The sequence below is a fragment of the Heloderma suspectum genome, chromosome 3, assembly GCF_057233095.1.
Source record: "Heloderma suspectum isolate Gila_16-S chromosome 3, 16-S_ref, whole genome shotgun sequence".
Taxonomy (NCBI): domain Eukaryota; kingdom Metazoa; phylum Chordata; class Lepidosauria; order Squamata; family Helodermatidae; genus Heloderma; species Heloderma suspectum.
This window is the reverse complement of record NC_139460.1, coordinates 38535137-38557113: the sequence shown is the minus strand read 5'-3', so window position 1 is coordinate 38557113 and position 21977 is coordinate 38535137. Positions and strand designations below refer to the sequence as shown.

At 44.7% G+C, this 21977-nt stretch overlaps 1 protein-coding gene across 2 annotated transcripts in view; it reads right to left on the bottom strand.

Annotated features, from left to right (window-relative positions):
- LOC146349574 (cilia- and flagella-associated protein 337-like) overlaps positions 1-6198 on the bottom strand; it is a 71523-nt gene extending 65325 nt beyond the window's left edge. For both annotated transcript variants that reach the window (XM_084841659.1, XM_084841660.1), the window contains exon 1: positions 6131-6198. In XM_084841659.1, coding sequence (XP_084697785.1) covers positions 6131-6198 — 68 coding nt within the window. The remainder of the gene's footprint in view (positions 1-6130) is intronic.
- Positions 6199-21977: the final 15779 nt, after the last annotated feature.

Here is a 21977-nt window from a genome sequence, read left to right as displayed (position 1 = left end):
TACAGTGAAATGTTGCTGGGCTACAGTTATGCCTACTGGAGAGCACAACAGTATTTGCTGCAGGAGTCTCCTACTCCATAATATTTCTATAGTGGAAATTATTATTCATATAAACAGGTGTAAAACAGTTCATACATGATACAGGTGTCTGTAGCAACAATAATCAATAGTATGAAAAAAAATGCTCACTCATAGGAGCTCCAGTAGAGTGTACCTCAGACAGAGGACTAGCAAAATTTGGAAAACCCCACAGCATAATCTGCATGATATAGCAACTATACTGAAACTAAGCATATCTGGGGGTCGATCTACATTGCGCCCGCCATCGCAATGAATTTGGTGTCCCATTGGGTTAAACGCTCTCACATTAAAACGTGATTATTCACACTCACCCATTTTCCCCATTGCAGTGTTTCATCAAATGCGCAAGCTCAGTTCACACTCGAGCACTGTGCTGTTTTCTTGCTGTTTTCCTGCATGCGCTTGTCTGATCTTGGATGCTAAGCAGGGTCAGCCCCAGTCAGTAGTTGGATGGGCGACTGCCTGGGAATCAGGCTTCCTGCACTGAGCAGGGAGTTGTTCTATCCCTTCAAATGAGTTTAAGTTTTACCCCCTCCTATCCCCCACTCCGGATGTTTTTTTTTAATTCAGGCGTTATCCTCGCAGAATCAGGGCTTCTCCACAATGTTTTTTATTCTAATTCAGGCATGATCTTTGAAAATTCAGAGTTGTGAAGCTTCACAACTTCGAATCTTGGAAGATCATGCCTGAATTAGAAAAAAAAATGTTGTGGAGAAGCCCCGATTCTGCGAGGATAACGCCTGAATTAAAAAAAAAACATCCGGAGCGGGGGATAGGAGGGGGTAAAACTTAATCTCATTTGAAGGGATAGAATAACCCACTGCTCAGTGCAGGAAGCCTGATTCCCAGGCAGTCACCCATCCAACTAGTGACTGGGGCCGACCCCGCTTAGCTTCTGAGATCAGACAAGCGCACGCACATCCAGCCCTTTGCTTGTTGCTGAGGAAATGGGGGCTGCTGAGGAAGCTATGCGATTAGTAACCGGAAGAAGACATGGGGCCGTCGAGAGCTGTGATTGGACAGGAGAGAAATACAAACACCACCATATATGGACAGGCGGGGGAGGGGACTATGACCGGATACAGTAGCGAAGGCGGAAAATCAGAGCACATTAAGGGGAAATACTGGGATATTAGGGTATTGAAAGCGGGAGCATGGAAGTGGGAAATTCCGGTTCCATTTCGAGGTGGCTACTGCATAGTGTGAAAGGCGGGAGGTGAAACCTCATTGGAAGTGAAAAAAGGCGGTAAGTGTAGCTCCAGCCTGGGTCTCATCAGTGCCTGGATGGGAGACTGCCTGGGTGGGAAAGAACCCAATGTACACTGTGGGTTGAGTTCCATGGGGGAAAGGTGGAACATACATGTAACAAGCAAATCATAAACAAGATCTTGCTACATGTGAATATGCTTACTTTAGAATGGACTAGCTTACTAAGGCAATTTAGGGTGCAATCCTATGCATGTGTAGACAGAAAAAAGTCCTACAATTCCCAGCATGCCCCAGCCAGCCATGCTGGGACATGTAGGACTTTTTTCTGTCTAAACATGCATAGCATTGCACCCTAAGAAATTTCAGTTTGAAAGTGTAAGGACCAGTGGAATATACTATCAAAAACTGATCCTTCCTACATAACAAATGCTGGGTACACTGAAGGAGCTAGAGTAATAAAAGAGGTGTGCTTTGAAATAAGGAACATCAACATGGAAACCCCTTATCACAGAGAAGGAATGGGAATCTTAGCAGCTCCTATAAGTATTAGACCCTAACTCTTGGCATGAAAGGCCCAATTCACTAGGACATTCTCCCTGTGAGTGAAGATATACGTATATGTATGTGTGTGTGTGCGCGCGGGTACAAACTTTATGGATTTATTGATTTCTAATGTGAGCAACACAAAAGCATGGTAGATTTATTGCAACAAGGCTTCCATATTTAATGGTGAACATGCAATATCAAAATACAACAATAAAACGACACAATAATAAATAAGTACTAATCAGCAATAAAACTATGCACTCTGCCATGCACTACAGGCCATAGCTGGCTGAGTCACACACTTGAGGGAAAGTCTGTGTGAAGACATGGGTCTTGAGAAGATGTCACAGATACCAGAACTGTAGGGGCCTAATGATAACAAGTAATGAGTTTCAGAGGCTGGGTGCTGTGACACTACATGCAGGGCTGGTCCAAGACATTTTGGTGCCTGAGGTAGAGCAATAAATGATGCTCACCCCAAGTCAATCTACATAGCATCCAAGGCTGCCCAAGTTATTTGGGCACCTGAGGCATGAAATCCCACAAGCACCACTCCCTGGGAGTAAAAAAATACAGTAATAATACATTAAACAACTAACAATTTGCTGGCCTTTCATGACACCCCAGATCAGCTGCCTAAGGCATCTGCCTCATTCTGCCTAATGGCACGGCCAGTCCTGATTAAATGCTTTACCTGAGGCAAACCTCAGGAGCACGCAGCACCATCAGAAGTACTCCTTGTCATGATCACAAAGACCAGGCAGGGGCATAAAGGATGAAGCGATTCCTAAGGTAACCTGATCCCAAGTTGTCTAGGGCTTTATTAGTGTTGTAGTGGAGTCAGGACTCACAAGGCTGCAGCTGAGGACTTTATTATTATTCACAGGGACGCTGAAGTCATCCGCCACCTGCCTCAGAATTCCCTGTTCCTTCTGAGCTTAGCTGCAATTCTCACAGTAGCTGGGGAGGAATGAATTTTCCCAGCAACAATATATTGTTTCGTGTTGTAATGCAAAGTATTTTGGGGTGGCTTGGTCTTGAATGGGCAATTCAGACCCAGTAGCTTTACAGAAGACGTGCTCCTGGTGGAGATAAAACTACTAGAACTGGTTTGTTGATATGGATCAACATGGCTGCCTAGACTTTTGGATCCTTCTTGGGGGTGTCACTATGGAAACTGACATGATGAGTGCCTGCACTTCAGAATGTGCCACTACACCACTAGGCTTCATATGTTAACAACAACACCCTTAAAGTTGGCCTGGTAGCTTACTGGCAGCCAGTGCAATTCTTTTAGCAAAGGCGTAACCTGCTGTCAGAAAGAGGCTTCTGTTAGCAGCCTCACTGCTTCATTCTGCACCAGCGATAGCTTCCAGACCAAGCCCAAGGGTAGCCCCACATTGACTGGGTTTGCACGACTGGGGAGGGAAAATAAACCACCGTGGCTTATTTTCCTGGTCCACGCATGCCAGTCTTGTACTGCCTAATTACTGTAATTAGCCTTGCCAGGTGCAGCTTGTCATGACATCTGAACCCGGCAAGGATGTGTGGCAGAGGTGGTTTACAAACCACCCTGGAACCCACGGCTTGTGCTAGGGTTGTGGGGATTTGTAAACCACCCCCACTACCCACCCTTCCTGGGTTCAGATGTCACAACAAGCCACGCCCGGCGAGGGTAGTTATGGTAATTAGGTGGCACGCAACTGGCACATGCAGGGTAGGAAAATAAGCAATGGTGGTTTATTTTCCTTCCCAGATCATGCAAACCCAGAAATAGAGTGCATTACAATAATCCAGTCTTGAGGTGAACTACACCAGCACCACTGTGGAGTAACTCTCATGGAGTTACTCGCTGCTGCTAAGCTCACATGATGTTACTAGCATAGAGAGAAAAACACCTGAATAGGGCTTGGGGCTTGTCCATAAATAGCTGTGCTACCAATTAACTACTAATCAGTGTGTACACCAGCCTCGTGTGGATTATTTTCTCATGGGGATTGTGCACGTCAGACCACTTCACTGTTAGCCTGAATGAATGACTCATGAAGCCATTCCTTTAAGTGTCAGGTACCACCAGAAGACAGTGATGTGAGCATATATTGTTTGCTTGAGTGTGGCATGAACTAGCAACTTAGTATCAAGAGAATCCATTATGTCAGGCTGAAAATCAGTTTTGACAAAAATCCCCAGAGCCAAACAAAATAGTAGGAAAGGAATATAATTTTTAATGAGGATGTTTTGTTCTTCACATGTACTGTGAACAAGGCAAGAAAAACATTTATTTATAAAATGATTTCTGTCTCAACTTTCAGCCTTCAAAAGGGCTCCCAGGGCAGCTTATATCCATAAAAATATAGAAATATAAACTGACGTTAAAATCTAACAATAAAAGCAAAGAGCATTAAAACAGAGTTACTAAGAAACAATATAAATAGCAGAGATTCAAATCACATGAAATGTCTGCCCTAAAAAACGGGGTGGGTTGCCATTCACCTTGAAACCACAAGAGAAGGGGTCCATTAAACTTCTCTAAAGAGAGAGTTCCACAGCCTGGGTACCACAAGCAAATCATGCATCCCAGCCATTTGTAGGTAGCGATTGGCTGGGATGTAGCATGACCTCAAAACCAAAGTCCAGAACATTTAGATGACTCTGTGGGAGGTGTTCATTTGAACGGGCTTCCTGAATGTATTATGGAATCTCTTTCACGTTACGAGCAACAGGCTGGGTAAGCCTTTGGTTGTGAGATCTTGAACGTGAAGCTGGAGGAATAGCATGGGGTGGGGTGAGAAGGCCTACCTAGTTATTTTAAAACATAGGCCCAACCCACAGAATTATCATCATCCTCGGGTCTCCATATTTAACCTTTTACTTATGTTAACAGAAAACATACAAATATTTTGAAAACTACATTTCACAAGTGTACGCTGTCTGTAGAAGTTAAGCTAGAAAAACATGCCCATTTTACTAATGCTTAATTACTCTTAACGTACTGCATATATGTTTTGTGACTTGTTTTTTGTGATGATGTGTAGACTGTGAACGAGATCATGTGCTTAAGTTATTGGTGCTGCACATATTTCTAGTTCTTATTTTGTGCTTGTGGCACATTGTACACATCTGGATTATGGGCAGTGGTGCAGTGGTAAAATTTTGAAGTGCAGGCACTCATCATGACAATCCACATAGCCATGCTCCCAAGGAGAGTCCAAAAATTCAGGTAGCGGTGTTGCTCCATCAAACCAGTTCTAGTAGTTTTCCTCTCCACCAGGAGCAGGTCTTTTTGTAAGGATGATGGGTCTCAATTGCTCATTGAAGACCAAGCCACCCCAAAATACTTTGCATTACATCAGGGAATAATATATTGTTGCTGGGAAAATTCATTTCCCCCCAGCTACTGTGAGGATTGCATCGAAGCTCAGAGGGAACAGGCAAGTCTGATGGGGGGGTGGGCAGATGATGTCAGTCTGGCTCCAGTACATCACTGATAATGGGGGACTGATAGTGGTTGCTTCATATCATGTATGGGGACCAACTTCCTTCTTAAGTTAGGATTTCACTCTTGCCCAGGATAGAGAGGGAAGAATCTGGATTTTTTCCCCCTTTTCACAAGGATCCTTTTGTTAGGATCCCCGTTGTTTGCAGGGTGTTGGGCTATATGTTCTCTTCAACTCTGTAAATCTAATCCTTGCAAGGAAATACTAACACAACAATTATTATATCAAAAAGTACACCTTAATTTCTTTGTAATCGCCACAGCAAAAAATTAATATTATTTTATTTTTAAATTTCTCCTCTTTTCCTGCATGTTTTTAAACTTTTGCCTATCTTTCCTTTTTCTTTCTTTTTAAAGAAACCATTTCAAGAAACTCTCCCTTGTCAGCCAATACTCAGAGGGTGAAGCTAATTATAATCCACTGCACGTTCCCAAGCAAACCAGGCTGAGCAAACAAAGGGGGAAAAGGGGTGTTTTTCACAGAAACAACATCCGCAAATGAAATATACACACCGAGGAGAGAGAAATGTGATGGGATCATCGCTAAGGGAAGAAACTGAGCTGTCTGCTGCAGAAAATTACATTTCATCAGAAGGAAAAACGACAGCTTTGGTTCCCTGGCAACAGCAAGTAGCTTTCAAACAATACTGATTAGCAGCCACTCTTGGCCTTGCACTCCAACAACTCTTTTATTTTTTATTTTTAAAAGCTAGAAATGTATTTATCACACACACACACACACACACACACACACAAAGAGACACAAAACAATTTCTTTGCCATTTTCCCACCTCTTACCTGCTAAGCGTGGATGTTTCTAACTTCCCTGAAGCAGAAGTTGGCCGCACTTTTTTCCTAAGAAGCATGTTGATACGAAAACAGCAGCCTCCCCAGTTTAAACAATTGAATTGTACAATTCCTCAACTGTTTCCAGTTCCCTAATGTAGTGGCTTGTGCCCACTTTGTTCATAAGACTGGAGCCTGCTGGGTAGATCTGCCTATTCAGAGTTTGCTGCAACAGCTCAGGTTACTGCATTCTTTGCACCTCCCTCAAGTCCCAAAGCATCACAGAGAAAAAAATTGGCAACACACATAGCAAGCTGCTCAGCACCTTCCCAAGGACGGTGTCATGGTGCAACGAATGCATGGTTGTTGCAGGGAATCCAGCAAGGCTGCCACTCATGGATGACAGTGGGTTTCAGGACCACAATAGTTCTCAAGAACACATCCCAGATCATCATGTGTATCGAAAGCAACCACGGCAAGCGTCCTTAAAATACATGGCTTTTTGCAATTTACAGCCAATCTCATGCATGTTTACTCAAAAGTTAAGTCCCATTGCATTCATTGGGTTGTTGTTGTTCAGTCGTTAAGTCATGTCTGACTCTTCGTGACCCCATGAACCATAGCACGGGCCTTCCTGTCCTCCGCTCTCTCCCAGAGTGTGCTCAAGTCCATATTCATTGCATTGGTGATGCTATCTAGCCATCTCATCCTCTGCCGTCCCTTTCTCCTTTTGCCTTCAGTCTTTCCCAGCATCAGGGTCTTTTCCAGGGAGTTTTCTCTTCGCATTAGGTGGCCAAAATATTTGAGCTTCAGCTTCAGTCTCTGTCCTTCCAATGAGCACTCAGGGTTGATTTCCTTGAGGATGGACTGATTTGACCTCCTTGCAGTCCAGGGGACTCGTAAGAGCCTTCTCCAGCACCACAGTTCGAAAGCATAAATTCTTCTGCACTCAGCCTTCCTTACCGTCCAGCTCTCACAGCCATACGTTGCTATTGGAAAACCATAGCTTTGATTATACGAATCTTTGTCGGCAAGGTGATGTCTCTGCTTCTTACTATGCTGTCTAGGTTTGCCATAGCTTTCCTCCCAAGGAGTAAGTGTCTTTTAATTTCATGGCTACAGTCACCATCTGCGGTGATCTTGGAGCCAAGAAAATGAAATCTGTCACTGCTTCCATTTCTTCCCCTTCTATATGCCAGGAAGTGATGGGGCCAGATGCCATGATCTTCGTTTTTTTAATGTTGAGTTTCAAACCAGCTTTTGCACTCTCCACTTTCACCCTCAACCAGAGGCTCTTTAGATCCTCTTCGCTTTCTGCCATTAGGGTGGTATCATCTGCGTATCTGAGGTTGTTGATAATTCTCCCAGCAATCTTAATTCTGACCTGTGATTCATCCAACCCAGGGTTTTTCATGATGTACTCTGCATATAAGTTAAATAAGCAGGGCGACAATATGCAGCCTTGTCATACTCCTTGCCCAATTTTGAACCAATCGGTTGTTCCATGTCTGGTTTTTACTGTTGCTTCTTGACCCTCGTACTGGTTTCTCAGGAGACAGGTAAGGTGGTCTGGTACTCCCATCTCTTTAAGGATTTGCCACAGTTTGTTGTGATCCACACAATCAAAGGCTTTAGCGTAGTCAATGAAGCAGAAATAGAAGTTTTTCTGGAGTTCTCTTGCTTTCTCCATGATCCAGCGAATGTTGGTGATTTGATCTCTAGTTCCTCTGCCTCTTCGAAACCCAGCTTGTACTTCCAGTAGTTCTTGGTTCACATACTGCTGAAGCCTAGCTTCTAAGATTTTGAGCATAACCTTGCTGGCATGTGAAATGAGCACAAATGTATGGTAGTTTGAGCATTGCCCTTTGGCATTGCCCTTCTTTGGAATTGGAATGTAAACTGACCTTTTCCAGTCTTGTGGCCACCGTTGAGTGTTCCAAATGTGTTGGCATATTGAGTGCAGCACTTTAACAGCATCATCTTTTAGGATTTTAAATAGCTCAGCTGGAATACTGTCATCTCCACTAGCTTTGCTGTTAGTAATGCTTCCTAAGGCCCACTTGACTTCACTCTCAAGGATGTCCGGCTCAAGTTCAGTGACCACATCAGGGACATTCAGATCTTTCCTGTATAGTTCTTCTGTGTATTCTTTCCACCTCTTCTTAACCTCATCTGCTTCTGTTAGGTCCCTGTCTTCTTTGTCCTTTATCATGCCCGTCTTTGCACAAAATATTCCCTTGATATCTCCGATTTTCTTGAAAAGAACTCTAGTCTTTCCCATTCTATCATTTTCCTCGATTTCTTTGCATTGTTCATTTAAGAAGGCCTTCTTGCCTCTCCTTGCTATTCTCTGGAAATCTGCATTCAGTTGGATATTTCTTCCCCTTTCTCCCTTGCTTTTCACTTCCCTTCTTTCCTCAGCTACTTGTAAAGCCTCATCAGACAGCCACTTTGCTTTCTCGCATTTCTTTTTCTTTGGGATGGATTGAGTTGCTGCCTCCTGAACAATGTTACGGACCTCCGTCCATAGTTCCTCAGGCACTCTGTCTATCAGGTCTAATCCCTTAACTCTATTCCTCACCTCCACTGTATATTCCTAAGGGATATGATTTAGGTCATACCTGAATGGTTTAGTGGTTTTCCCTACGTTCTTCAATTTCAGCTGAAATTTTGCAAGAAGCAGCTCGTGAACTGAGCCACAGTCAGCTCCAGGTCTTGTTTTTACTTGTAGCTTCTCCATCTTTGGCTGCAAAGTACATAATCAATCTGATTTCGATATTGACCATCTGGTGATGTCCATGTGTACAGTCGCCTCTTGTGCTGTTGGAAAAGAGTGTTTGCTATGAGCAGTGTGTTCTCTTGGCAAAACTCGATTAGCTTTTGTCCTGCTTCATTTTGTACACCAAGGCCATGCTTGCCTGTTATCCCGGTGATTTCTTGACTTCCTACTTTAGCATTCCAATCCCCTATGAGAGGACATCTTTTTTTGGTGTTAGTTCTAGAAGGTGTTGTAGGTCTTCATAGAACCGATCAACCTCAGCTTCTTCGGCCTCAGTGGTTGGGGCATAGACTTGAATTACTGTGATGTTGAATGGATTGCCTTGGATTCGTACTGAGATCATTCTATCGTTTTTGAGATTGTACCCCAGTACTGCTTTTCCCACTCTTTTGTTGACTATGAGTGCTACTCCATTTCTTCTATGGGATTCTTGCCCACAGTAGTAGATATAATGGTCACCTGAATTAAATTCGCCCATGCCTGTCCATTTTAGTTCGCTGATTCCCAAGATGTCCATGTTCAATCTTGCCATCTCATGTCTGACCACTCCAGTTTACCTTGATTCATTGATCTGACATTCCAGGTTCCTAAACAATATTGTTCTTTACAGCATCGGACTTTCTTTTCACCCCCAGACACATCCACAGCTGAGTGTCCTTTCGGCTTTGGCCCAGCCGCTTCACTCTTTTTGGCGCTACTTGGAAATTCCCTCTGCTCTTCCCCAGTAGTATATTGGGCACCTTCCAACCTGAGGGGCTCATCTTCCGGCGTCATATCTTTTAGCCTTGTGATACGTTCCATGGGGTTTTCTTGGCAAGAATACTGGAGTGGTTGCCATTTCCTTCCCCAGTGGACCACATTTTGTCAGAACTCTCCACCTGGACCTGTCCATCTTGGGTGGCCCTGCACGGCATAGCTTATGGCTTCACTGAGTTACGCAAGCCCCTTCGCCACAACAAGGCAGTGATCCATGGAGGGGTCATTCAGTGGGACTTACTCCTAAATAACAGTGCAATCCTATGCACGTTAGACAGATAAAAGTCATATAATTCCCAGCATGCCTCAGCCAGCCATGCTGGCTGGGGCATACTGGGAGTTGTAGGACCTTCCCTCTCTCTAAACATGCATCAGATTGTGCCCTAAGTGTGATTATATTCAAGAGCAGGCATTTGAACCTTATTGTGTCTTGCTTCTGGCTCCCAAATCTCTTTCAATTTCCCACTGAAGTGGCACCCTGGGAGCCAGATCTCTCTCTCCCCCATCCCTCAAATCTAGTACATCTGTTGCAGGAAAGCTTACATTTTCACAGTACTCTAACTGAACACAATATTTGTTGCTGAGATTTTTCTCTACAGCTTTTATGTCCATTACAATTCAGCGTGCTGTATGTGTACTTTGGTTGTACAAGTGTCACATGACAGGCATCTAGTGGCTTGTGCCTGTGAGAATATTCTGCCTCCCCTGGCACTGCAACACACTCGGCCCCACCCTCTAGCCCAGGGCTGCGGAACCTCTCTCAGCCTGAGGGACAAATTCCAATTTGGTGAAGCCCTCGGGGGCTACATTGCAGTGGTGGGCAGGGCCAAAGGCAAAAGGATGGAGCCAAAATACAAAAATACCAGCACATTTTAGCTTAAAGCTCTTACTGCCATTAACTAAACCTTAGGAGAGTTCTTTCAACCATTCAGAATGGTTGGAAAATGGCACACAAATCAGGAAACTATCAAATGACTACTGGTTGGGAGAAGGGGGTGGAGCCAGGCGAAGGGATGTGACCTTTTAGAGGGCTGAATTTGGCCCTCAGGCCAGAGGTTCTCCACCCCTGTTCTAGCTCATACCATTTTTTTTAGCAAATTTTAAAGCATGGGGATACTAAAGAGGTATCCAGTGGAGCTGGTCCTACCATTAAGCTGAGGGAGGTGGCCATATGAGGCAGCAGATGCTGGGAGGCAGTGGTGGTGGCAGCTGCCTGGCTGTTCCTCCTGACACTCTAATTGCTGTTTCCATCCTCCTTAGCTATAGGGTAGCCACTTATGCATTGCCAAAAAAGAGAAGGCTAATGTCATCACTGTGCTTTGTCTGTTTCCTGCCTCCCAGCTGAGCAGTACAGAAGCAGGCAAGCTCCCAGAGAGCGAGCGAACAGAGCGAGCAAACAGGGGGAGCAAACAGGAGTTGGCCAGGGGAGTTGCAGTGGTTGAAGAGACAAAGGAGACAAAGGAGACAGAGGCTAAGAGGTAAGTGGGTTGCAGGAAGCCCAGGGGGCTGCCCTTTATCCTTCTGATTGGCTGTGAGCTCACCAGGTGCTTCTGAGAGCTCCAACTGAATTGGAGGGGTGTGGCCTGAGTACTCCTAGCAGCTGACTGGGCGGGAAGCTTCAGTCTGTTTCCCGCCTCCCAGCTGAGCAGAGCAGAGCAGAGCAAGCTGCTCCAGCTGGTCCAGGGACCACAGAAGCAGGCAAGCTCCCAGAGAGCGAGCGAACAGAGCGAGCGAACAGGGGGAGCAAACAGGAGTTGGCCAGGGGAGGTCAAGGGGGAGGCCCCTAACATTTTTTTAAATTATTTTTATTTTTTATTTTAACTAACTTTTTTCCATTTATTTGTCTTGTAACACACACTTTCACACCAGTGGGACTCTGCTTTTAACCTCTACTGAGTAGAGGAGCAGGCACAGGCTAGTCTAGAACAATCACAAAGCTAGACACAAAAAGGGAAAAGGGGCTATGGAAGGACAAGACTCTCCAGTGGTGGTGACCTGCAAGGTGTGTGCAATGTTTGTTTTCTTGCCTGAGAACAACATGGCCTACACCTGCAACAAGTGCAAGTTGATCACGCTGCTGGAGGAAAAAGTAAGTGGACTGGAGCGGCGACTGTCGACCCTCCGGGGAATAAGAGAACACGAAGAGTTCTTGGACAGAATGGGGGAACTACAGCAGCAAAGGGCAGACCAGAAGCTTGAAGAGCAACAGCAAGATGAGGCAGTGGGAAATGCTGAGGTGAAGAAAAATGGAATAGAGGATACTCCTTGGAAAAGGGTGACAGTTAGGAGAAGAAGAACTAGACACCACTCTGCACCAGTGGAAGCAGTGGAGCTGTGGAACCGATTCCAGGTACTTGCGGATGAGACTGGAGGACAGCCTGCAGAGGAAGAATCACAGGGGAACCTTTATGAGAGTGAGCAAGAGGCTAAAGGTCAGTCAAACAGAGGCGATGAAACCCAGGCCTACAAGAAGAAGAAGAGTGGTAGTAGTGGGAGACTCCTTGCTGCGTGGGATCGAGACCCAAGTATATCGCGAAGACCCATGGACTCGCCAGGTATGTTGTCTCCCGGGAGGACAGATTAGAGACGTGACTGAAAGGTTGCCTGCACTCATAAAGCCCACTGACAGGTATCCCTTTCTTCTCATCCATGTGGGAACAAATGATACCGCCAAGTGGAGCTATGAAGAGATCACGTCAGACTTTGAAGCTTTGGGAAGGAAACTCAAGAACTTTGGGGCCCAGATAGTTTTCTCATCCATCCTTCCAGTAGTTAGAAGAGGGATAGAAAGGGAACGAAAAATACTCCGGGTGAATGACTGGCTACGAAGGTGGTGCCGACGAGAGAGATTTGGATTCTGGGACCACAGGCTATACTTCCTGGAAGATGGGCTGTTGGCTAGGGATGGGTTGCACCTCACAAAGGATGGGAAGAATGTGTTTGGCCACAGCATGAAGAACTTCATCAGGAGGGCTTTAAACTGAATCCTACGGGGAAGGGAGATGTAATGTTGGGGATAACGATGGACATAGGCGCATGCACTGCAAGGGAGAGAACAGCTCTGATAGCGCCCAATAATAGTCTTCAGACACATGTAGGAAGAAAGCCAGACTATGGAGCACATGGTCTTCGATGTCTATATACTAATGCCCAGAGTATGGGAAACAAACAGAACGAACTTGAACTCTTAATACAAGAGGGAAATTATGACCTGATAGGTATAACTGAGACTTGGTGGGATGACTCTCATGACTGGAATACAGCAATTGAAGGATATAACTTGTTCAAAAAGAACAGGAGGAACAGAAAGGGAGGTGGGGTTGCACTGTATGTGAAAAATACATATCTCTGCACAGAAATACAGGAGGAGGAGCTTGGTAGCCCCATCGAGAGCATCTGGGTTGAAATAAATGGAGCAAAGAATAAAAGGAACCTGGTGGTCGGAGTCTACTACCGGCCACCCAATCAAGGAGAAGACAAGGATGAAACTTTTGAAAAGCAAATAGCCAATGTTTTAAGGAAGCATGATGTAGTAGTAATGGGGGACTTCAATTTCCCCGATATTTGTTGGGAGACAAATTCTGCAAAACATGGCCCCTCCAGGAAATTCCTGACTTGTGTGGCGGATAACTTCCTCCTACAGAAAGTAGAGGAAGGAACTAGAGGATTGGCTATCCTTGACTTGATCCTAACCAACAGAGATGACTTAGTGGATAAAGTAGCAGTTACAGGAACTCTGGGGGAAAACGACCATGTTGTACTTGAGTTCTTGGTTCTAAGGGAAGCAAAAGCCGAGTGTAGTCAAACGCGTACCCTGGATTTTAGGAAAGCTGATTTTCATAAACTCAGAACAATGATCAGTAAGGTCCCATGGCAAGCGATGCTAGCGAGAAAAGGAGTCCAAGATGGGTGGGAGCTTTTAAAAAAGGAAATTCTCAAGGCACAATCACAAGCAATTCCAACAAGAAGAAAAGGTGGAAGACAACAGAAGAAGCCAATGTGGCTTCACAAAAAGCTTAGGGATGACCTGAAAACAAAAAAGGACACATCTAGGAAGTGGAAAGAAGGCCAAGTAACAAAGGAAGAGTACAGGCAGATAGCACAGAATTGCAGGGATGGCGTCAGGAAGGCTAAAGCTGAGAATGAGCTGAGGTTAGCAAGGGATGTTAAAAACAACAAAAAGGCTTTCTTCAGCTACGTGTATAGTAAAAGGCAGAGGAAAGAAATGGTGGTTCAGCTATTAAATAAGGATGGCAAAATGATAACCATTTTTATCAAAGAAAGATGACAAAGAAAAGGCAGAGGTGCTCAATTCCTACTTTGGCTCAGTCTTCTCCCAAAAGAGGGTCTATGACCCCCCTGGCAAAGGCAAAGTACAGGCTGAAGGGGCAGAATTGCAGCTTGAGATCGACGGGGGGAAGTGCCAGATGACTGGAGGAGGGCTAATGTTGTCCCTATCTTCAAAAACGGTAAAAAGGAGGAACCTGGGAACTACAGACCAGTCAGTCTGACATCAATCCCTGGGAAAATTCTGGAGCAGATCATAAAGCAATCCATCTGGAAGCATCTTGACAACAATGCCGTGATTACTCGAAGCCAACATGGATTTGTCAAAAACAAGTCCTGCCAGACAAATCTGATCTCATTTTTTGATCAAGCAACCTCCCTTGTAGACCGTGGGAATGCTGTAGACATCATATACCTCGACTTCAGCAAAGCTTTCGACAAAGTGCCCCATGATATCCTGATGAGCAAACTAGCTCGAAGTGGGCTAGATGAAACAACGATCCAGTGGATCCACAGTTGGCTACAGAATCGGACTCAAAGAGTGCTTATCAATGGGACCTTCTCAAACTGGGCAGAGGTAACGAGTGGGGTACCGCAGGGCTCAGTCCTGGGCCCAGTGCTCTTCAACATTTTTATTAATGACTTGGAGGAGGAAGTGCAGGGAATGCTGATCAAATTTGCAGATGACGCAAAATTGGGAGGGATAGCTAATACTTTGGAAGACAGAAACAAAATTCTAAGTGATCTGGATAGACTGGAGCGCTGGGCAGAAAACAACAGAATGACATTTAATAGGGACAAATGCCAAGTTCTGCACCTAGGAAAAAGAAACCAAATGCACAGTTACAAGATGGGGGACACGTGGCTCAACCACACTACAAGCGAGAAGGATCTTGGAATTGTTGTCAATCACAAGCTGAATATGAGCCAACAATGTGATGTGGCTGCAAAAAAGGCAAATGCTATTTTGGGCTGCATTCATAGAAGCATCGCTTCCAAATCCTGGGAAGTACTAGTTCCCCTCTACTCAGCACTGGTTAGGCCTCATCTGGAGTACTGTGTCCAGTTCTGGGCACCACACTTTAAGAAGGATGCAGACAAACTGGAGAGGGTTCAGAGGAGGGCAACAAAGATGATCAGGGGACTGGAAACAAAGCCCTATGAAGAGAGACTGAAAGAACTGGGCATGTTTAGCCTTGAGAAGAGAAGACTGAGGGGAGATATGATAGCACTCTTCAAGTACTTGAAAGGTTGTCACAGAGAAGAAGGCCAGGATCTCTTCTTGATCATCCCAGAGTGCAGGACATGGAATAATGGGCTCAAGTTACAGGAAGCCAGATTCCGGCTGAACATCAGGAAAAACTTCCTGACTGTAAGAGCAATACGACAATGGAACCAATTACCTGGGGAGGTGGTGGGCTCTCCCACACTGGAGGCGTTCAAGACGAGGCTGGACAGCCATTTGTCAGGGATGCTCTGACTTGGATTCCTGCATTAAGCAGGGGGTTGGACTCGATGGCCTTGTAGGCCCCTTCCAACCCTACTGTTCTATGATTCTATGATTCTATTAAGCAGTGGGAGAGGAGGGAGGGAGCAGAGGTGGCAATATGAGTTTGCTCCCTCACTCCCTGCCAGCTATCTCACCTGGCTGTCTGGAGCTCATGGATGACACCCCCACCCCCCATTATAAGTTGCAGGCAGGAACAACTTTAAGCAGGAAGGTGGTGTCCTGCTCTTCGTGTCCTGGCAGCCAGGGAGGAATTGCTGGGGCATCTTAGCTCAGGTTGTGAGGACTCAATGAAAGGCCACAAACCTGACTGCCTTGGGGAGTTGGGGTCAGCAACTCACTAAACCCACAACAGCAGTGGGACACCAGGCAGACAGGGAGGGAGGCATCTCCCAGTTAGTGGCAGCTCTCAAGCCATCTTTGGAAGCCCTGAGTGCTACTGCCACAGATACACACTCACAAAACGCCAGGAAACACAGGAGCAGCCTCTGATAAGTTCCTTCTACAGCCCTGCCCCAAGCACTGCGATGGGAAGTAAAAACAAAAAACAAAACGAGAGCCCTTGTAAAGTTATATCCTGGTTGGAAGCTGGATCTGTCAGTCACAAACTACACCCCCTCTTCTCCCCACCCTGGAATTTTCCTTACATTAAGAACTTGGGGAGAACAGTTGGTTTTAGACCCACTGCCTCCGTCTCTGTTTTCCTCAGAGTTTCTGAATCACTTGTGAATCTTTGGGAGGATCCAGACGTCTCCAAATTTTTTCAGATGGTCCACTTTGGCCTGGGATTCAAGGTTTGTCGGAATCCAGCACACACTGCTACTCTGCTTTCTGTTTTTTCTTCCTTAACAGATATTTTTCCAGTATGGAAAAAGAAGAAAGAAGTGGTGGGAAAACATGGTAGGGTTAGAGGTATAACACAACTTCGCCTGGACCTGTTGCAAAAGTCCGTAAATGAGGCAGGGTAATGGTCTTGTGAAACCCTTGTCTGGAACCAGTGTGTGTAACAGTCACACAACAAAGTACACAGGAAATTGCCCACAAATGGAGGGGGGGGGGGAGAGGGAATCCCTTTAAAAAAAACACCCCAGACTTAAAAGCAACTTCTCCTAAGTTGTCAGTTCTCTGTGTGCTGAATTAAAGAACAGTTGTGTTTGACGCCTGCTGATAGGTAGAAGTCATTCCTTCTACCTATACAACAATTACTTACAGTAAAAGCTTTAAGCTAAAAGGAACTGGTATTTTTTGAGGTTTTGGCCTCACTGCACCCTGCCACTTTACCTTCAGCCCCACCCACAACTGGAATGTAGCCCCAAAGAGCTTCTCCAACATGGAATTTGTCCCTCAGGCTGAAAGAGGTTCTGGGCTTCTGCTTAAAAGACCCCCCTTGCACAATATAGTGTGCAAAATCTCTACAGTGTACACTTTCCTATATTTTTTCAATGAAGTATCATTCATCCACTTTAGCAAAGATGAAGCACTTAAAAGTTCTTGTGACTTTGGTGCTGTCAGCTGAGCCCCCCAAAAACTTCCTCTATGTTTTTTATTTATTGTAATTCCTTCTGAAATTTTGCCAGTTCCTTACCTAGGGACAACTCTGTGATGTATGCCATTTTCATACCAATTCCCCAGGAAAACCGTGGGGTGGGGGGAGAATGAGGAAGCAAATCCTTCCCACCCTAAAGTTTCCCTTATACAAAAGCTTTGCACCCATCCTTCTAATTTTTTAAGGTTTCTTTAGATAAAGGCACACATATCTTTCTGAAATTTGGGATATGCCATAACTTCAGAAGGGACAACTATAACTGCAAGAGTCATCCAATTCTGCCAAGAAATAAAAAAATGTTATAGGAAGTTTCCCTTTTAAATAAATCAAAATTTTAAGATTACTGGCATAGACATACCTGCACCTGTTTGTCTGAAATTTTGCAGTATTCTCTCTCTCTCACACACACGCACGCACGCACGCACGCAGAAGGGACTAATATGCCTGCAAATTTCATCCAATTCTGTCAAAAAGCAAAAACGTTATAGCCATTTGTGGATTTCCTAATGATAGTAAATGGGGAGACACATAAGTTCTGATGTTCCAGAGCTAGATTTTGATTCAGAACCAAGTAGGGATGTATGGATTTTGTAAAATCTGTTCTGGCTGCATTTTGTGCATTGTCAGGCGCCCTTCGTTCTATCCTCCACCCATTGACAGAACTAGATTTTTTCCAATTTCCCAAATTGCACAAATCCGCATTTGTGCGAATACACACTTGCGAAAATGCACAAATCCCCCCAAAATGCGCATTTTCAAGCTTTAGCTATGGGGGAAATACACATTTCCGGTCAGTGGTTTTTCCACATTTTATTTATTTTTCTGCAACTAAATTTGCGTAAAATCCCAGATTGTTAAAAAAAAAAAAAAAAAATCCCATCTGCAATTCTGTGGAATCAGTGTGAATCGGGAAAAGCCGGTCTGCTGCAGAATCTGCAGGCCGGATTCATAGAAATCCAAACTCATTTGCTTCCATTGAGGATTTCTCTGACATCTCTAGGTTCAAGTCAAAGCAGGTGGCCTCCAAAGCAACCCAAGCCGAATTGGCCTGATTTCCCAATCCCTGAAGTGCAGTTAGAACTTTATCTTGTGATTAGTGCACACCCTGCCAGCAGACCAGAGAGATCAAGAAAATGATTGGGGACTTCCTTATTACCAGAGAAAAGTTATATTCTCCTGCACAGTCCCCTTTTATTTATTTTTCTTTTATTGCTGAAAATGGAGGCATGGTGTAAGAATAAAATGAAAATCAGATGGCATTCCACTTTGCACAATATCTTCTCTGCCTCGTGAGCAAATGTGCAGAACAGCTCTAAGTGAATCCAGAATGTCCTGTTCTGCTTTGTGTTACTCAAGAATCTGGGTTATAGACTTTTTCATTCTCAATTATTATTTTCCTGTATCTCTGATTAAAAGGAAATATGGGCACCGAACAGCAGCCAGCACATTCCAGAATGATTCAGAGTGGATTACTCAGAAATGTAAAAAATAATCCTGCTCACCCACAAGTACCTCAAACTGAAGGCTTGTTGCACATGTTTAAAAACTGAGGAATTTAAATTTGGATAATAACTTTAAGAATTGGACAGAAACTGAGTTGCAGTTATCCAGCGTAGAGCTGAGAGGAATTTGCTCCTAAAAATTATCTTGAAAATTATTTGCTATGACTTCTGTTTAATATTTAGTAGATGTTTCCTGAATATTTGTGAAATGTTAACCTTGATATCTCTTGTCACCAGTAGGAGTAAAGGAGAGCCTTAAATTATTCACACAAACACAGTTACACACAGTTAAACTATAGGGCTAAAATTATTAAAATAGTTTGCTAAAATGTGAACATAAGAAGAGCCCTGCTGGATCAGACCAAGGGTCCATCTAGTCCAGCATTCTGTTCGCACAATGGCCAACCAGCTGTTGACCAGGAACCCACAAGCAGGGTATGAGCACAACAGCACCCTCCCCCCCATGTTCCCCAGCAACTGGTGTACATAGGCTCACTGCCTCTGGTAGCACATAGCCATCAAGACTAGTAGCCAGTGAACATCACTGAAGTTGGTGGAGCCTTCAAGACATCTCCTCTGCTGACCATGTGCAGGAACAGGCAACTTGTGGCCCTCCAGATGTTTTGGCTTGCAACTTCCATCATGCCTTGCCTCACCATTGGCTATGCTGGCTAGGGCTGATAGGAGATGTAGGCCAAAACAACTGGAGGGCCACAAGTTGCCCACAGCTGATGTAAAGGGATGGATGGCAGGCTCGGCTGTGGTGTATTTTCAAAGGATTCTGTGGATTCAAAGCTACTGGTCTCATACCTGTATTTAATGGATACGTTGCATTGGGGAGGAGAGGTCATGACCTCTTGAGACATTTCTCTCCCTCCGAAGACGTACCCTGTCATATTTGGAAGAAAGTTTTCATAAGCTGTCTCCTAATTAGGATCGCTTCTAGTTAGGATGTTAGGGAGCATAGTGGACATATTATGAGTGCCGGTCCTTTACAACCTGTGCGTGACTGCCAGGCTGAAGTGGCCCACACTCTGGCCTCTGCCACTGGCCAGGAGACCAAGGGCCACTGGGAGGCTACACCTGCTGCTTCCCAGGAAGAACTTCATGGGAAGGGGGAGACCAACTGGAGCGCAGTAGTACAGCACATGCCTTGTACGCAGAAGGCCCCAGGTCCCTGGCATCTTCAGGTAGGGCAGGAAAAACTGCCTGAAACCTTGCAGAGCCACTGCTAGTCAGCATCAACAAGACAGGGTTAGATGCGCCAATGGTCTGACTCGGTTTAAGGCAGCTTCCTGTGTTGTCATGTTCCTAACCTGTCCCCATCCATTGGCCAGAGAAGGAACTGCTGCTCCAGTGCTTGCTTTCTCTGCTCTCTCTCTCTCTCTCTCTCTCTCTCTCTCTCTCTCTCTCACACACACACACACACACACACACACACACACACATATATATATATATATATATGCATTAATGTTATGCCTCTGTATTTTTCTGGTAAGTAGATCTAGAGTGTGAATGGTATGAGTGACAGGAGGTATGTTGTCACATTTGCATACATGAGATGATTGGCTGAGTGAGGGGGGGCATGAATTGGTGTGTGATATATAAACAGAGAGCAGTGCCTGTGGAGTTTAGATAGGGAACAGATGGGGATTAGATGGGATAGGGAAGAGATAGGTAGCGCTTGTTAGGAGATAGTGCCTAGGATCTGGGTTGCAGGGTTGGAGTGGTGATTGAGTGTAGCTGTGTGAGAGGATATATCGAAGGCTTTGAAGTGGCATGTTACTGTAACTCAATTATTTATGTGAAGGAGAAGAATAAAGTGGTTATTCACTGTTTAGTCCAGGGTCTAACATTACCTAGCTGCTCAGCAGGATTATTTGTTTATTTATTGCATTTATACCCCGCCTTTTTTCCTCTTGCAAGGAACCCAAGGTGGCTTACATTATCCTCCTCCTCTCCATTTTATCCTCACAACAACCCTGTGAGGTGGGTTGGGCTGAGAGTCTGTGACTGGCCCAAAGTCACCCAGTGAGCTTCCATGGCCGAGTGGGGACTAGAACCCGGATCTCCCAGCTCCTAGTCCAACACACTTGCCACTACACCACACTGGCTCCATCTCTCTTAGAAGAAAGAACAGAATTCATTTCAGAAAATGGCTAAAGCTTGGTTCAGACCTTGGCAAACAGACCGCTTATGGGTAACACTCTATTTCATATCTAGCAATATTTAGTGATCCGATATCAAAGTCAAAATCTGCTATATTTTTATATGTAAATATAAAGCCTAATATGTGTGTTGACTTTGATATATATGATTATATACAGTCAAAAATCAAACACTGAAAGTAATAGTAAACAACTGATACTCATCAGTATTTGATAGCATGTTAGCATGACTACCTTTGCTGTTTTTTAAGGAAGGATGGTTTTAGGTAAGGTTTGAGAATGAAGATATTAGTGATTCTGAAAGTAGCATATGGAATAGTTTTATTCTGTTTTGTGTAAATCATGGTGAGGCATCTTTATAACTCTCAATAACACACACACATACAAACACACACACTCCTGCCCTTTCCCACCCCTTGCAAAATCAAGTTCTGGGACACACTGAAACAATCATCTCTATTTTTAGTTACAGACTTGCAAGTAAATCATGTCATATCTGAAAAATAAAGCAACTAGTACAACCACACCTACTGCCTCTGCAATCAGTCACACTAACAAGCCATTATGCCGGTTAATGTGTGCTGTTTTCATTCTTCCATTGACGTGATTTCTCTTATTGCCAAGTGTAAATTATGACCCATATTTCTTTTATTGCACAATCATCCCAACGTCAAACAGCACAATCCTGTGCATGTGTACTCAGAGGTGTCCCACAATATTTAGAGGGTCTTACTCCCAAAGAGATGTACCTTGGACTGCAGCCTAAGTCACCTTTCCCATGTCACTTCTTTTTAAGTTGCTGGATATATTACTCGTTTGCTTGTAGTTCTGAATGGGTTGGATGTACTCAAAAACTTCAGTGTTTACAATGGAAATATTTGGTAATGGGGTTAATTTATTTGGCTTTTGTTCACAAATAGATCCACAAACATAATGAATATGTAGTAAAGTACAGCCTCTTCTCTGACCCAGGGCAGAATCCGTGAATGACCGCCTGCGAGTGGCCAGCCCCATTGATTCCGTTTTACAAGTGGCACCCATCGTTTCCACAATGGAGATTGAATGCTTCCAAGGGCAGCCTGAAAACACTCATTTCTGGAATGGGGCAGGCCAACAGAGCTCACTACGCTGTTCCAGAAGTGAGTGTTTCCACTCGTTTGGGGGCTTGCCCCGGGAGCACTAAATCTCCGATGCACCAACAGTGGATGCCTCTTGCACGATGGAATTGGAGGGGCTGGCCGATTACAGAACAGGTGGCAGTGGGCCCTGCTTGTGGAAGGGCAGCATTGGCTACTGCCCCAACGTGGGAAG